General features: G+C 34.7%; 1 protein-coding gene across 4 annotated transcripts in view; it reads right to left on the bottom strand.

The window, feature by feature from the left end:
• FANCL (FA complementation group L) overlaps positions 1-18,150 on the bottom strand; it is a 299,340-nt gene that overhangs the window by 69,429 nt on the left and 211,761 nt on the right. For 3 of the 4 annotated variants that reach the window (XM_045077868.1, XM_013051074.2, XM_004742006.3), the window contains 3 exons: positions 8,493-8,551; positions 6,301-6,361; positions 2,968-3,024 (listed from right to left, as the gene is read on the bottom strand). In XM_045077868.1, the coding sequence (XP_044933803.1) occupies positions 2,968-3,024; positions 6,301-6,361; positions 8,493-8,506 (132 nt within the window). In that variant the 5' untranslated portion in view covers positions 8,507-8,551. The remainder of the gene's footprint in view (positions 1-2,967; positions 3,025-6,300; positions 6,362-8,492; positions 8,552-18,150) is intronic. The other variant, XM_045077867.1, reaches the window with a different exon arrangement.

The following is an 18,150-nucleotide window of genomic DNA, read 5'->3' on the forward strand; positions in this document are numbered from 1 at the left end:
TAATGGGACATGGTGTATATAGTTTTACTCTGGTCCCTTAGTCCTTTTATTTGTATAGCTTATAAAAATTATGATTAGAACACCTTTTTTCTTTTAAAGATTTTATTTATTTGACAGAGAGGCGGAGAGAGCACAAGCAAGGGGAGTGGGAGAGGGAAAGCAGGCTCACTGCTGAGCAGGGAGGTTAATGTGGTGCTCTATCTCAGGACCATGAGATCATGACTCGAGGCCAAGGCAGATGCTTAACTGAGTCATCCTAGGTACCCCAATAAAAAACTTCTCAAATTTTTTTGCAATCTCAAGGTAAACCAAAATATGCTTTACTTCTTCACCTACCTCTTTGAAGCTTATCATGAAATCTGGCCTTTGACGAAATTCATGATCAATTTTGACAATTCCCGTTAGAGTTTACAAATTTGTAAGTCAAAATTCAAACTTTAGAAATTGATTTTAAACTATTTATTCTGATCCCAAACATTCAGAGGGTTGTTATGAGGATTTAAAAAAAAAAAAAAAAAAAAGGACTGAGAACAACTTGAGCAACTAAGCTCTTAGTATGTGGCAGCTGCTGCTAAGAATAAAAAACTCAAAAAGAACTATAAAAAATAAACTGCTTTCAGTTGTTAGTAGCAATATATTGGTACTGTAATTCTGTAAAATATAAATAGAGACATAGGAAAAGCATAAGTAAAACATAACAAGTAAAAAATAAAAAATAATTATGTTAATATTAGAAACCAAGATTTTCAGAGTAAAATATAAGCATTAAAATCAAATTAAAAGTGTTATAATGCCAAATTTGAATTGGAAATGTCAATATGAACTCATAATGAATTATTCTCTTTCTAAACAGCATTTTTTCCCAGCTCTGTCCACTGAAGAGGCCTACCAGTAATAGTAACAATCCACAGTTTCCAGATCTGTGGCATCAAAACACCATTTCCTACAAAGAAACCATGGCTCTTTAGAGAAGTAACTAATTATAGTTCTGCAAAAGGATGAGTACATTAAATTAGGGTAACTGGTCTCAGAAAGCATAGTTTGGCCTGTGTTAGAAGAACTAAGGAGTCAAATGAAAGGGCATACACTGACCAAAAATGATACAATTTAAGCATCAACAGGTATAGTGACTGCAATGGATTTAAGTCAATATATAAAAACTCAGGAGTTCATAATGATACTAAAAAAAAAAATCATTATTTTCCTTTGACAGTTGCTAGGCACTAACTCATTACTCTAAAAACTGATTTTTGTTTAAAAAAAAGGAAAAGAAACAAGCACTTAACCTATTTCTCCAGCATGAGCTATACCTCAAATAAACCAAACAACTGATGAAAGGAAGTTCTCTACAAAAGATAGCAAGATAACAAATGTAGATGATGGAATTCTAAAAATCACCATTTGCAACCCCTAATAGTGGATGTAGGCAATGATTATCACTGGATGCTATAATCATTAGGTGATAAGCTGATAACAAACTTTACACCTGATGGATCTAAATCTATTGATCAATCCTAACTCTACTAAGAGAGGAACTATCAAATACCATCTGCCTCCTCATGCAATGTAAGTACACAGCACAAAGTATTCTTACCAGAACAAATGAGACTAGGTCACAAAAAAGGTAGAAAAATATGTTAAAAGATACTATGAATATTTAATAAACCAAATCCAGAATGCAAGAAATATTACAGGACACATAGTTCATTTAACTAGCAGACTAAAAGAAAAAAAAAAGGGTACGGGAAAGACATAGCAGTGCTAGAAATTGAAAGACTTAGGAGACATAACATTTAATGTGTGGACTTTGTTTGCATACAGACACAAACAAGAAGCTGTAAGAAATTACCACTAAGTCTGTTAGGGTTATAACAGCATGTTTTAAAAACAAAACAAAGAAACACTTAGCTGTTAGAAGTATACACCAATACATTCATGGAGGGATGGATACAATGTTCAGAATTTTGTTAAAATGCTCTAGTCCCAGGGCACCTAGGTGGTTGAGTCCCATCAGTGTCCAATTCTTGGTTTCCGTTCAGGTCACGATTTCAAGGTTCTGGATTGAGCCTTGCAGCTGGCTCAGCACTCAGTAGGAAGACCACTTGAGAATTCTCGCTCTCCCTCTGCCTCTCCCTTCCCTACTCAGTGCATACTCTCCCATTCTCAAATAAATCTAAAAAAGAATACTCTAGTCCGTTCTCCTTAAAGAGTAGGGAAGAAAAATGGCAAAATGTTAAAGGCTGGTCATGGGTATTCACTATACAGTCTTTCCTCTTCTGTTTATATTGAAAACTTGCATATGATGTCTATAGGAAAAACTAAAAACTCAAGTATTCTATGCATAATTAACTGAGTAATCAATTATTATATATAGCTGTATGTATATAATGAAGCCTAACAAGTTCTTCAGAAATCTGCAGCTATAAACAAAAATTATTTATACACTGTATTAGATCTTTAAGTGTGGGTACCTAATCTCTCCACAGATGTTAAATTCTGACAGACCAGGACTACATTTTATTTCACCACCTGTCCATGACTAGTGTCCAGTATACTCAGTTTGACACAATCAATTTGGTTCCTCTACACACGTTCTGTTCCTCATGTAATTCAAAAGAAGCATCATCCACATTTACACACAGTAAAATAAAACATTGAGTGACTGGGAGTAGAAGTTTTAAATTCTAATCATGTTAATTTTTATAGGAATTTAAAAAAAAAAAGTCAGGGACGCCTGGGTGGCTCAGTAGGTTAAGCCTCTGCCTTCAGCTCAAGTCATGATCTCAGGGTCCTGGGATAGAGCCTCGCATTAGTCTCTCTGCTCAGCGGGGTACCTGCTTCTCCCTCTCCCTCTGCCTGCCTCTCTGCCTACTTGTGATCTCTCTCTCTGTCAAATAAATAAATAAAATCTTCAAAAAAATCAGGACTTACAGAATATGGTAATAGCATCAGAAAACAAATTCTTACCAAAATCATCTTCAACTCCATCATAAAGCTCATTAGATCAGAAGAGTGCTGCATTCTCTAGATAGAAACATTTCTAATTAATTTTATTTGTACAATGAATATTCTATACACTGAAATTAAGATAAAATATAAGTCCATGTGAATGTGAAAAAAATATCAGATATATCTACATCTTAAAAGTTTAAGAACCGAAGTACCAGTCACCATCCCTTCTATACCTACCAATTTCAAAATTCTGAAAGAGTAATTACTGCCCTCAAATCTGTTTTGGTGAGCTAAACTGAACTGTACCAAAGTCTCTTAAAATCTCAAACACTCCTTTGTTTCTTCAGCACTGACAACTGATCAAGTTTAGCAAATCTACCAAACCACGTTATTTAAAAAGAAGGTGGGGAGGCGCGCCTGGGTGGCTCAGTGGGTTAAAGCCTCTGCCTTCCCCTCAGGTCAGGATCCCAGGGTTCTGGGATGGAGCCTGGCATCGGGCTCTCTGCAGGGAGCCTGCTTCCCCGCCTCTCTCTGCCTGCATCTCGGGCCCACTTGTGATCTCTGTCAAATAAATAAAATCTTAAAAAAAAAAAAAATTTTTAAGTAGTATGGGGGGAAAGATGAACATAAAATATAAAATCAGGCAAATCTATGCAATTAAAAAATCTAATCAGAGTGATGTCAATTATTAATCAACACGTTTTTATTTTCCCCCTTGCCTTAAAAACTACATACAATTGTTAGTTTTGTCTTTTCACAATTAACCCTATTAGTTCAAAAGAAATCAATCTTTATTTTTTTTTTTAAAGATTTTATTTATTTATTTGACACAGAGAAATCACAAGTAGGCAGAGAGGCAGGAGAGAGAGAGGAGGAAGCAGGCTCCCTGCTGAGCAGAGAGCCCGATGTGGGACTCGATCCCAGGACCCTGAGATCATGACCTGAGCCGAAGGCAGCGGCTTAACCCACTGAGCCACCCAGGCGCCCAGAAATCAATCTTTAAACAAGATAAAACCATTATAATAAAATGGCAAAAAGGAAATAACTTCTAAAGTTGAATAAATATTTAAGGGTTATAATTCTGTTTCCTAGAAATCTTTGATTCTTAAAATACCTACAGAATAAAGGAAAGCAAAGCAAATTCTCAAGTGTCACATTTTTTATTTGATGAAACTCTACATCACTTCTCTGCTTGAAATCAAAATATTTTATTTTTGTTACTTTTTGTGATACACTGCACTACCCCCACACAGTTCTGAACAAAGCCAATCTGTGATTTTGCTCCCTCTTTTAGAAGAGAAAAATAATAATCTAAAATATTTCAACAATGCATGAGACATGAAGCACATCTTAACATAACTTTACGTGGGCCAATCTGTAAAACAAACCTTGGCTTCCCCATCTTCTATACAGTATTTTCCCTGTTAGCTTACCAGTAATGAGCAATAAATTATATCAGATTTTTGTGAACTACAGCCTCAGGGCTAAATCCAGCCCAATGCCAATTTCTGTAAAGAAAGCTGTACTGAAATGCAGCAATGCTCATTCATTTACCTCTTCATGGCCGCTTTGGCTCTACAAGTGAAGTAGTTGTGACAGAGATTTTAGGGACCACTAAAGCCTAAAAAATTTACTAGTTGGCCATTCACAGAAAAAGACTGCTGATTCCTCTGACCCGTATTTACTCAAGTTAAAATTGATACAAGGAAAGAATAGTAATATTAGAATAAAACAAAGACAAACTAACTCTGGGTTCTATATGACCAACTAGAGGACACAAAAGAGATTAGTAAGTAATTGGGACCTTTTCTAGGAACCCTCTCGGTGAACTGATAGAGAAAAACAGCTATAGATATTATTACACTTAGTCTTTATTAACAAGTTTTTTCCAGGGTATTTAAATATCTCAATAGACTCATTTCCCAAACTCTAGAATACAATATAAATAGTCACATTGGATGAGGAGGCGGCAGTGGAGAGAAAACAGAAATAATTTAAACATCCCCTTAAAAACACGGCGGTAATTATGCTGCCAGCAATGACAGCCTACATTCTACAAATCAAATAGTTTATCTCCTATATTTCTTTGTGGCTCACTAATGCTTTATGTGAGTGACTGTCATTGTCAGTTATCATACATAATAACCCACTTTTAAGATGAAAAAAATATAGGAATATAGGAAATCGGGAAAAACATAAAAATGAATAAAGCATCAAAAGAAATGCAGTTCTACTTACATTTTTTTTTTTCTACAAGAGGCATTTCATTACTTTGGGTTTCTTTAGTAACAGTAATTTTTTTTAAGTGTTTCTAATTTTTAAAGAAATTTTCAGGTAGAAAAATCTAAACTTTAAGAATAACTACATTGGAGCTGAAGGTGAAATGGATGAAGGTGATCAGTAATACAAACTTCCAGGGGCGCCTGGGTGGCTCAGCTGGTTAAGCGTCTGCCTTCTACTCAGGTCATGATCCCAGGGTCCTGGGATGGATCTCACATCAGGCACCCTGCTCAGCAGGGAGTCTGTTTCTCCCTTTCCCTCTGCTCCTCTCCCCTGCTTGTTCTCTCTCTCAAATAAATTAAGTCTTTTAAAATAATAATTATACAAACTTCCAGTTATAAAAATCCTGCCTATTTGTATCTCTGCGGTATCAACATCTATGTTCATTAAGTACATATATATGATCCTAAGTGATCTCCACCACACCTTTTCTGTTACTAATCTAGAACTACATTCCAATTTTTGCTACAGATACTCTAAAATACCTAGATGGTTCCTGGATTTCTTCTATCATTATTCAGTCTCAGCAGAAAAACTGCTCGAAAAGTGATGGATATGGGTAAGGTGAATACATTTGAAGACCCTCTCCAGGATGGAAATTCGCTTCAGAATACTGCCCAGTAATGTGCTGAGGATTCCAAGACAGAAAACATTTTTTATAATGCATGGACCCTTAAAATATTTGAGATGAAACCTATAAAATTCAGCAACTACTATACCAGTCTGTCACCACATTCTGCAAGAAGTCCTTTAAAAAAGTTAATGTAGCGATTTTATTTATTTTTATTAACATATAATGTATTATTTGCCCAAGAGGTATGGGTCTGTGAATCATCAGGCTTACACATTTCATAGCACTCACCATAGCACATACCCTCCCCAATGCCCATAACCCAACCACTCTATCCTTACCCCCCCCACCCCCAGCAACATTTATTTTGTTTTGTGAGATTAAGAGTCTCTTATGGTTTGTCTCCCTCCTGATCCCATCTTGTTTCATTATTTTCCTTGCCTACCTCCTAAACCCCCCGCCCTCCTTGCTTAAAACAAATCTATTAAAGGACTTACCTGTTGTACTATGTGATGATATCCATTAAGTATTGCTCTCAGTTGCCAACTACATAATAATCTAAAATTTTAATGGAACAAAATGGTTTGTTCATTGTTCAGAATTAAAAAGAAAAAACTTATTTGTATGCTAACACAAACATGCACATACAAAGAAGAGAATGACATAAATATAATTCTGACAAGTTAATAAAATTTTTACCACTGATACTGTTGAAAGTCTTGTCTTCAGACTGTCGGTACTAATTTTATTTCAAAATATAAATAACTGCAATCAGTAAATGACATGCAAACAGTAAATCTTTTTTTTTAACATATTGAAAGCAGAATTTTCTACTTAATTCTTCTCTAAGGTAGGTTAAATAAACCAACGTTCTGATCATAATATACATAACTTGTATTTGAGAAAGCATATGTAGCAATATAATCTTCAAATTCAAGATTAATGTAAAAGATACTTTTAATTGTGTAAGTAGTAGTTAGTGTTCATCTATCCACTGGCTCACCTCAGCTGTGCTCTCAATATTGCTTAGGTGAGTAATTCTCCTAAGAATTGCTTTTCCTTACCTGGAAGTAGGAAGCCCCTCTGATTCCCCAATTACAACCCTTTCAGACCACATGAGTCTCTTCCATCTTTGCTATGCTAACCCCCATTTCCACCCTTATTTTTTCTCTCTTAATGGCAAAGTAGTTCATTCAACTGCCCATGGGGAAACTCCCCCTCCAAATGTACTTTCCATCCCTTGTCACCAACTTGGTCTTATCAAGTAATCAATCATCACTTTATTGTGATAGTTTTATTTTCTGCTAGTTTTTTCAACAAGCATATTAACTTGCTCAAGCAAATCTCAAAAAACAAGATTATAACTCTGCCTTGACTGCACACCCTTCTCTACCACTCCTCTTTTTCATAATACAGTTGATCCTTGAACAACACTGGCTGCACTGCCCAGGTCTACTTACACACAGATTATTTCAATAAACATACATACGGTACTGCAAACATGTTTCCTCTTGTGATTTTCTTAACAAAATTTTCTTTTTAATCTATAATATATACAACATACTAGCACTAGGTGTTAACTAGGTGTTAACAAGTGTTAAACAGTTTGTTCATGTTATCAGTTAGGCTTTTGATCAAAAGCACTGTTAAATTTTTGCAGTCAAAAGTTACATGCAAATTTTTAAGTGCACAAAGGGTTGGTGCCCCTGACCCCTGGGTTCTTCAAGGGTTAATTGTAGTTTATACTGTTTACATTTCCTTTCTACTCAACCACTCCGAAACCCTATACAATCTGGCTTCTGCCACTACATGAAACCTAATTTAACCTGATCCCTCTGCAATACTCAGCACTAGGAACCATGTCCTCATTAAGCCTTGATTTGGCTTCAGTGACAACTGCCCAGATCTTCCTCTTACTGCTTGGGTCAATCCTTAGTCTTCTTCCAAGTTCCTCTTTATCAGTTCTTTACATGTTGGTATACTCTCAAGTCTTTTAAATGTTGGCCTTCTTTTTTCACCCCACACTTGCCAGCAATGTTAAGTACCCATACTCACAGCCCCATATCCCATCCCTACTGTGATTTCCGTGTTTCACACTTGAGTTCCACATTAATACATTAAACATCTCCTCTTGATATTTTACATCTAATATGTCTTAAAATAATGGCTCTCCTACTTCTCCACTGTGACCCATTCTCTAGCTTAGTGATGTGAGCCAGGAACTTAGAAAGCAAACTTCACTCCTCTTTCCTTTTCTTCTCTTACTTCTAATCAGTCACAAAAATCCTGTCAATTCTAATGAGTGTCTCTGGATTCTTCCTCCCCTCTTCTTCCAGAGATATTTAAGAACGGAAAAGAGGTTCTAGGTGCTATCTAATTTCCAGTCTCCTCTCTTGACATTCCTTGATGGGCGTGGGCGGTCTATACCAACAGATAACTTACACAACTGCTAATCATCTAAGCTTTCAAAGGAAAAAAAGAATAAAAATAGAGAATTAACGTGTTACCTTCGGTACTTCAGCACAAAGGATAATAATAACTTACAAACGTACACTGATTTGGAAAAAACTGGAAATGTTTCTGGTTGACTAATAAGCACTTTGGGCAAAACTAATAGAATAAGCTTTTCCTAGATTAACTGACTGCCCATCCCACCAAGATGCGTGTATATGACCAAACACTATATCACCTTGCATTCTTCATTTGGAAATCTTCAGGCAACACTATTCTAAGGTGAAAATCACGTCCCTGTGGAAAATATTGAGAAAATTACAACGTTAAGAAAAAGTCAAACAAAATTACATCAAAAAAGCAATGTTTTTCCTTTATTTTCAAAAAGGTATCGACTTTATCCAAATCTTTACATTTGTTAAAATATATGCAATAGAATATTACATTTGAAGGAAAATAATGTAAAAATGCCAGAAACTTTGTAATTATTGGGAAACCAAAACAAAGACAAGACTTCATTTTTAAAAAGAATCAATTCACATAACAGAATGTTGAGACTGTTAGTGCAAACAAAGAAATTTAATTATTTCTTATAAACTTGGGAAAAAAGAAATTCTTTCAATTGCTTTGACTATGAAAGAAAAAAAACCAGTGTAATATAAGAATGTGTAATCCATTACAGAATTTTTAATTTCCTCATTGTAATAAAATGAAAGTATAGTTAGTTACACAATCTGAACATACAGACATGAAAGAAATATTTTCAAAAAACAGAATATTTAATTCTCCCACATTTGTGGACCTTTAATAAAAAAAATCACTAATATTTATTTTAATTTAAATATCTACTACTATACATTTGAATATACCAAATTTTACTCAAGAGTTTTTCTAAGGAAAGAACTGTTCTCTGAGAAATATATTCAGTTTCACTTTCTTGAGAAAGTGAATGGGTAAGCAGCTTAAACTTTATATCTTAAATAGAATAATACACATGATCTGAGCAAAGGTAAGCAGAAAAAGACAAACAGAAATATAATCTTTTACTCCAACAATATAAAATGAAAAAGAGTAATAAAATTCTCGAAAAATAATCACCATGAGAATTTTAGCACAGGCTCCCTCAAAGCAGATTCAAAACTAAAGGAACACAATTAAATGTACCCCATAACCTTTACTTTCATGATAATATTACAGTTCTGACTTTCATTACATTTAAATGTCCTTTAAAAAAATGAAACAAAATGTACTACTGACCTTTTCAAAAGGTCAAGTAACAATAATTCACTATTTCATTAAAGCACTAGAAGGTATTATGTAGTAACTTTAACCTAACTTTATAGACATCCCACACATAGATGTAAGAACAATCTGGAATTCAGAATTTACATGAAAAATAGTAAAACTACTCTGATTTGTTATCCGAAAGAATAAAATTCCAAAGTCCCTTATTTGCAAAATCCAGCCATTTTAAAAGGTCAAATGCTATGTTACATGCCATAATATTTTTCTGATTCAAGAAAATGTCCAAAACTAGCTTTTTTAGTTAAAGCATATAAAAGATGTTAATTGCTCTCAAAAAGAATTCTTCCAGGTTGTATGAAACAAAGTAATGACAGTTGCCTAAATCTGAATCACTCCATATATCCTCCCAAATAGATCAATATTAAGAACATCTAAAACAGGAGCACCTGAGTGGCTCAGTCGGTTAAGTATCCAACTCTTGGTTTGAGCTCAGGTCATGATCTCAGGGTCATGAGATCAAGGCCCACGTTGGGCTCCATGCTCAGCACAGAGTCTACTTGAGATTCTCTCCCTTTCCCTCTGCCCCAACTCTCTCTCTTTAAAATAAATAAAATCTTTAAAACAAAACAAAACAAAAAAACTAAAACTAAAACCACAAAAAACCCATGTCTCCACCAAAATCAGAAAACAGAGAACACTATAAACTTCAGACTACCTGTAGGAAGAAAAACAAACCACTTTCCAGTGGTTTTCACTCTGGAGCTCCTATACCAAGTCCTTTTAAAGAACTATGAGGTTCAGAAAAAAAGCGCATGGAAGAGAGGAGACTGAACTAAGTGTTAAGATAATAATAAAGAGTTTAGTAGATCAGAGCACTGACTACGGGGAGGGAGCTTAATATGAACATAAAAGTCAAGAAGCTCATCTTGTAAAAGAAATACACATGGAGAAGATGATAAAAAGGCAGGTGGAGACATCCTTTGGAAACTGGGTATTAGGAGAAAAAGTAAGAGTGGAAAGCTAAGGCTCTTTAACAAAATAAAAATACTCAACTCCTCCGTCAGCACTACTTAAAAAATCAGCCATTAAATAAACCGCACTTTGCTTCAACTACAGAAGAAAGTATTCTTTTTTTTTTTTTAAGATTTTATTTATTTACTTGAGAGAGAGACAGTGAGAGAGAGAATGAACGAGGAGAAGGTCAGAGAGAGAAGCAGACTCCCCATGGAGCTGGGAGTCTGATGCGGGACTCGATCCCTGGACTCCAGTATCATGACCTGAGCCGAAGGCAGTCATCCAACCAACTGAGCCACCCAGGCGTCCCAGAAGAAAGTATTCTTAAACTAGTAATTTTATAAACTACTGCCAACAACCAAATTCACAAAGATGTTTTCATCAATGCCAAGCTACTATGAGTCAAAATGAGAATAAAAGAAAATATTTCAAGTGATAATGATACCCCATGCAGATAAAAAAACACAAGGCATAAACAAATTATAATACTGAATTATATTATCATTAGTTAAGTGTCTGTACCCAGACTCAGAAATTCAAAAAATTATGAACAGAAATTACAAGGAAAAAAAGTTTAGTTCAAAAGAAAAAAAAAGGATACTACAGTAGAATAAATTAGTAAGTGCTCAAGGAGGAATAGAGTAAAATAAAAATTTCATTAGAGGCACTGTGTTGGATAATTCAGGTAACTCTTGATCTCAGAGCTGTGAGTTCATGCCTCAAATTGGGGGTAGACAATATTTAAAATAAAATGGTTAAAAGTGGCATATGTTATGGGTACTTTACCCCAATAAGAATTTTTAGGATTTGGGGCACCTGGGTGGCTCAGTGGGTTAAAGCCTCTGCCTTTGGCTCAGGTCATGATCTCAGATCCTGGGATCGAGCCCCAAATTGGGCTCTCTGCTCAGCAGGGAGCCTGCTTCCTCCTCTCTGCCTGCCTCTCTGCCTGCTTGTGATCTCTCTGTCAAGTAAATAAACAAAATCTTATAAAAAAAAAAAAAGAATTTTTAAGATTTATTTATTTATTTTAGTGAGAGAAAGAGAGTGAGCAGGGGGAGGAGCAGGAGGAGAGAGAGAGAGTCCTAAACAGATTCTGTGCTAAGTATGAAACTCAAAGCAGGGCTTGATCATATGACCCTGAGATCATGACTTGAGCCAAAACCAAGAGTTGGACACCTAACTGACGATGCCAGCCAGGTGCCATCCTCAATAAAAGTTTTCTAGCATTTTTTGCCATTATGAAATTTTTTAAAAATTACCAAATCAGAAAATAAAATTAAAAACCATCAGAGAAAAGCAGTTGAAATGGAAACAGGTAATGAAAATCCAACACAAAAAGAATTGGCGACCTTGAAAAGGAAAACCAAAGAGAAGAAAGAATATTTTGAATTATAATCTAAGCATACTTTCTGGAAATTCACATAATGAAATAAACTGACCATGTAAGAAAGAAGTCCTAATGACTGACTCAAATGTATCTTAATATGCAGACTTTAAAGAAAAAGTCCATTAACTTATGAGACCAAATAATATATGAGAAATAGAATAAAAGTAGCATCACACTTCTCAAAGCAAGATTTTAAAAAAGCAACAACAGAAAAGAACTTTTAAGAAACTGAGAAGATTTCTGCTTCTAGCTATGATGGAGAAACAGCAGCAGGATTTATCTTCCCACTTTAACTAAAAACTGGACAAAATATATGAAACAATGAAGTTCAGACATCAAACAGGCAGCAAAAAACAGTGATTACTGAAAGAAGGAAAACAAATGAGAAAAATCTTTATAATTATCCTGTCTTACTACCTGGAGAATTTTTCAGACTTCACAGCAAGGATAGAGAACCAAATGGAGCCAGACAATTCTCCCTGATTTGACAAAAAGGGGTGAGTTGGGGGAGGCAAAGACATGTATAATTCACAATGTACAGTACCAAAGAGGAATGCCATATAAGAAGAAACAATACATAGAGAATGAAACTGGACAATATCAGTGTATTGTTGTAAAAGTCATCAGCTAAGTATGATTGCTGTGTATATGTGAGAAAACTACCCAAGGCCTGGGAATCATGAGACTGGAACATACAAAACAATCTCAGAATTCACACAAGGCTGGGAGCAGTCATGTTTCCTCTCAGAAGAGTAGAAAACCTTATACTATAAAGGTTATCATTAAAGAGAAGTGGTGGGACTTCTCTTCTGGGAGTGCCTGAGTGGTGGCTCAGTCAGTTAAGCATCTGACTTTGGCTAGAGTCGTATTCCCAGGGTCTGGGATCCAGCCCCATATCAGGCTCCCTGTTCAGTGGGAAGCCTGCTTCTCCTTCTCCCTCTGTTGCTCCCCCTCCTTGTGTGCTCACGCTCACTGTCAAATAAATGAGTAAAATCTTTAAAAAGAAAAAAAAGAGAGAGAGAGAAAGAGAGAGTACTCTGAAGATTACTGCCTAAGTGGTAGAGCCAAATTAATCTAGGCTAAAGTCTGTTTTGATTCTGCTAACAAAGCTTAGAAGCAAACTATGAAAAGCTTAAACTGTTTCCAAATAATTTAACTACAGTTTAGAATAAATCAAGAATATTTAAGAGAATAAAATTAGCTAGCACACAATAGTTGGAATGCACAGTATCTGGCATCCAACCAAAGTATGCAAAGAAACAGGAAAATAAGATTCATAATGAAGAGAAAAAAAAAATCAAGAGAAATACAAAAATGGCAGATGATAGAACTGCTTAAAAAAATTTCAACAGTGATAACTACATATGTTCAAGAAGGTAGAGAAAAGCATGAGTATGCTAAATAGAACAGGAAAGATAAAGACAGACCCAAATCAAAGAGATGAAAAATACAATGTCTGAGATGCTATAAAGTATTAACATCAGATTAAGTATTGCAAAAGAAAATATTAGGGTACTCGAAGGCACAGAAAATTCAAGGGAAAGACACTGAAACAAGAAATGAAAAAGAACAGAACCATTAGTGAATTACGGAATGATTTTTAAATGGCCTACTATACATATATTTTAAGTCCCCAAAATGAAGGAGAAGGAAAAAAATTTAAGAAATAATGGCTAAAGTTTTGCCCAAATTGAAAATATATACTCACAAATTCAAAAAGCTCCACAAACCCTATGGAGGAAAATCATGAAGAAAACTACACCTAGGTGCATCATAATCTAATCAACAAAAACCAATGATAAAAAGAAGAATCTTAAAAGCAGTCAAAAACAACACACTTACAAAGGAACAAAAACAAGAAACAGAAGAGATTTTTCATAGGCAATAATGCAAAAGAATTAAGCAACATCTGAAAAGTACTAAAAGGGAAAAAAAAATCTAGAGTTTTATAGCTAGAAAAAGTATCTTTCAAAAGGCCAAACACCATGTCAGACATAAAACCACTGAAAAAATGTATCAGTACAAGCTATGCACTACAAACAATATTAAAGGAATAACCTAAGGAAGAAAGTAAATGAAACAAGAGAAATGTGGATATACAACAAAAACTACCAGAAACCGTAAATATACAGGTAAATATAAACGACCTTTTTCTTAAATGTCTTTAAAAGGATCACTGTGCCAAACTGGACAATCTGAACAAATAAGGACTGGATTACAAACCAAGGTAGAAGATACAATATCTATGAGTCCATACTGATATAAATGATTTAATAAATGAGGGAGGGGCTCCTGGGTGGCTCAGCATATGCCTTCAGCTCAGGTCATGATCCTAGGGTCTTGGGATCAAGCCCCACATAGGGCTCCCTCCTTGGTGGGGAGCCTGCTTCTCCCTCTCTCTCTGCTGCTCCCCCTGCTTATATACTCACTGTCTCTAATAAGTTAAAAAAAAATCTTAAAACAAAATAATAATAAATGAGGGAGTTAAGGAATAAACCTAATCAAAGAAGTTAAAGACCCGTATTCTGAAAACTATGTACTAATGAAAGACAAGACCAAAAGAAAAAAGAAAACAGAAAAAAAAAAAAAGACAAGACATTCCATCCATCCTCAAGGACTGAAACAACAATGTTAAAATGTCTGTAATATGCCATGGGAAAAAAAGTCTCTTCAACAAATGGTACTGGGAAAACTGGAAAGCTACAAGCAAAAGAATGAAACTGGACCATTTTCATACACCATACACAAAAAATACACTCAAAATGGATTAAAGACCTAAATGTGAAATGAAACTGTAAAATCCTAAAAGAGAACACAAGGATTAATTTCTCTGACATCACCCACAGCAACATTTTTCTAAACAGGTCTGCTGAGGCAAGGGAAACAAAAGCAAAAATAAACTATTGGGACTACATCAAAATAAAGATTGTGCTCAGCAAAGGAAGCATTCAACAAATCTACTAAATGGGAAAAGATATTTGCAAATGACATACCTGACAAAGGGTTAGTATCCAAAACATTTAAAGAACTTATATGACTGAACACACACCAAAAAAACCCTAAATTATCCAAATAAAAAATGGGCAGAAGACATGAACAGACATTTCTCCAAGACTTACAGATGGCTGAAACACATGAAAAGACAGAAGCTCAACATCACTAATCATCAGGGCAATACAAACCAAAACTACAATGAGATTATCACTTCATACTTGTCAGCGTGGCTATAATCAACAACACAAACAAGAAGTTTTAGGGAGGATATGAAGAAAAAGGAACACTCTTGTACTGGGGGTAGAAATGCAAACTGGTGCAAACATTCTGGAAGACACTATGGACGTTCCTCAGAAAGTAAAAATAGAAGAACTCTATGATGCAGTAATCACAAACATTTTTAGGAATATACCTAAAAATTACAAAAACACTAATTCAAAGGGATACATGCACCCCTATGTTTATTATAGCATTATTTACAATAGCCAAATTTCAGAAGCAGCCCAAGTGTCCACTGACATATGAATGGATGAAAAAAAGACGTAGTACATATATACAATGGAATATTACCCAGCCATAAAAAGAAATGAAATCTTGGCATTTGTAGCAACCTGGATGGAACTAGTGAGTATAACACTAAGTGAACTAAGTCAGTCAAGAAAGATAAATATCAGGCACCTGGCTGGTTCAGTGGGTTAAAGCCTCTGCCTTAGCTCAGGTCATGATCCCAAGCTCCTGGAATCAAGTCCCGAATCAGGCTCTCTGCTCAGCAGGGAGCCTGCTTTCTCCTCTCTCTCTCTCTCTCTCTGCCTGCCTCTCTGCCTACTTGTGATCTCTGCCTGTCAAATAAATAAAATATTTTTAAAAAGAAAGATAAATACCAATGAATTCACTCATATGTGAAATTTTAAAAATTGAAACAAATGAGCAAAGAAAAAATAGAGATGAACAACAACAAAACAACAACAACAACAACAACAACAACAACAAAAAAAAAAACTCCTAACTACAGAGAACAAACTGATGGTTGCCAGAGGAGAAGTGGTAGGGTAGGAGGGATGGGTGAAATAGGGGATGAGGATTAAAAAGTTCACTTATCATGATGAGAACAGAGTAATGTACAGAACTGCTAAATCACTATACTGTACACCTGAAACTAACAGAACACTGTATGTTATCTATATTGGAATTAAATTTAAAAACTTAAATAAATATGGGAATTAAACTAACCTTCCTTACAGAAGAATTCCAGGTAAATTATATACTCTACCTTAAAAGAGGGGGAGCATAACCCTTCACTCCTTAAGTGAGAGTAACTCAGAGATTTCCTTCCAAAGAGTAAGTATGGAAAGAGGAGTTAATGCTGCAGTAGAGAAACCTGACAAACAGTGTTTTAGCCAACGTCAACATCAACAGTGGTAAATCATATTGTTGGTTTCCTCCCTTTATATTATGTAATGAAATTCTCAATGTTCCCCTCAAAAACCAATAACCAGTAACATATATCAATGGAATAGGACAGAAAACCCAAGAAATAAACCCACTCTAAAACTGTCCTTAAAAAATGAAAGTGTCTTAATAAAGGAAGATAATTATTTAAAGGAAATAAAAATTTAAAGGAAAATAAAAATGTATTGGGAGGGTTAAAAGATAAATAGAAATAAAAGATATGACAACAAGTACAGAAAAGGGAGAGGATAGGAAAGAGTACATTGCATGATTCTTGTAAGTGGTATACTTGAAAGTAGATTGTGGTAAATTATAGTAGCATACTGTAAACCCTAGAACAAACACTAAAAAAGAGACAATAGTGATATATAGCTGATAAACCAATAGTGCATATAAAATATAATCCTATTATTTATGTGAATCATGACAAGTTTAAGTCGTATACTATAAACCATAAAGCAACTAATTAAGAAGGAAAATAGCTAATAAGCTGATAGAGGAGATAAATATTATACTATACAGTGTCTAACAAAAATGCAGAAAAATATGAAAAAGATAAAAAAACACATAGAACAAACAAAAAAGCAGCAAAATATTAGCTTTAAACTCAATGATATCAGTCATCCATTAAATGTAAATGATCTAAACATCTCAAAGCAAAAATCAGTTGATTTTTAGATTCAATAAAAAAAACAATGTCCAGAAGAAATCCTCTTCAAATACAAGACACAAATAGATAGCAAATAAATGGGAAATGATTAAACCATGCCAACACTAACCAGAAAAAAAAAAAAAAAAAAAAAAAAAAGCTAGAATCACTATACTAATATCAGAAAATAGAGATTCTAGGACAAAGATTACCAGAGATAAAAAGGGTTATTTCACAGTCATTAAAAAAAAAAAATCAGTTCAAGAGTGCTCAACAATCCTAAAAGTTCATGTACCTAATAAAAGAACTTCAAAATATACAAAGCAAAAACTTACAGAAACAAAAGTAGAAATTGAACAATAATTATAGTTGGAGATTGTCAATACCCCCTTTCACTAATAAAACGAGTAGACAGAAAATCAGTGAGTATATAAAAAAACTCAAATAGCATTATGAACCAACTTGACCTAACATTATAGAACAATCATCCAACAGCAGCAGAATGCATTCTTTTCAAATAGACATAACATTTACCAAAATAGGTCATATTCTATGCCATAAAATAAGTCCCAATATATTCAAAAGAATTTCAATCCTACAAATTCTGTTGTAACCAATATGAAACTAAATTATAAATCAATATCAAAAAGATATCTAGAAAGTCCTAAAATATTTAGAAAGGTATACTGTTGTTCTAAGTAACCCATGGGTCAAAAGAAAAAAAAAAAAAGAAAGAAAGAAAGAAAAGAAATTAACAAGTATTTTGAACCCAAAAAAAGAAAAAGAAAATATAACATATCAAAGTATGTGTGATACAGCCAAAGTAGTGTCTGAAGAAAAATTTACAGCACTAAACAATTATATTACAAAACAGAGGGGCGCTTGGGTGGCTCAGTGGGTTAAGCCTCTGCCTTTGGCTCAGGTCATGATCCCAGGATCCTGGGATTGAGCCCTGCATCAGGCTCTCTGCTCAGCAGGGGGCCTGCTTCCCCACCCCCCCGCACTCTCACCCCCCACCTGCCTCTCTGCCTACTTGTGATCTCTGTCAAATAAATAAAATATTTTTTAAAAATATTATAAAATAAAAAGTTCTCATTATCCATGAGCTAAAATTCCACCTGAAGATACTAGGAAACTTAAGATCAGAAAACAAAGAAA

Source organism: Mustela putorius, unplaced genomic scaffold, assembly GCF_011764305.1.
Source record: "Mustela putorius furo isolate JIRA1106 unplaced genomic scaffold, ASM1176430v1.1 tig00000224_pilon_pilon_pilon, whole genome shotgun sequence".
In the NCBI taxonomy this organism is placed as follows: domain Eukaryota; kingdom Metazoa; phylum Chordata; class Mammalia; order Carnivora; family Mustelidae; genus Mustela; species Mustela putorius.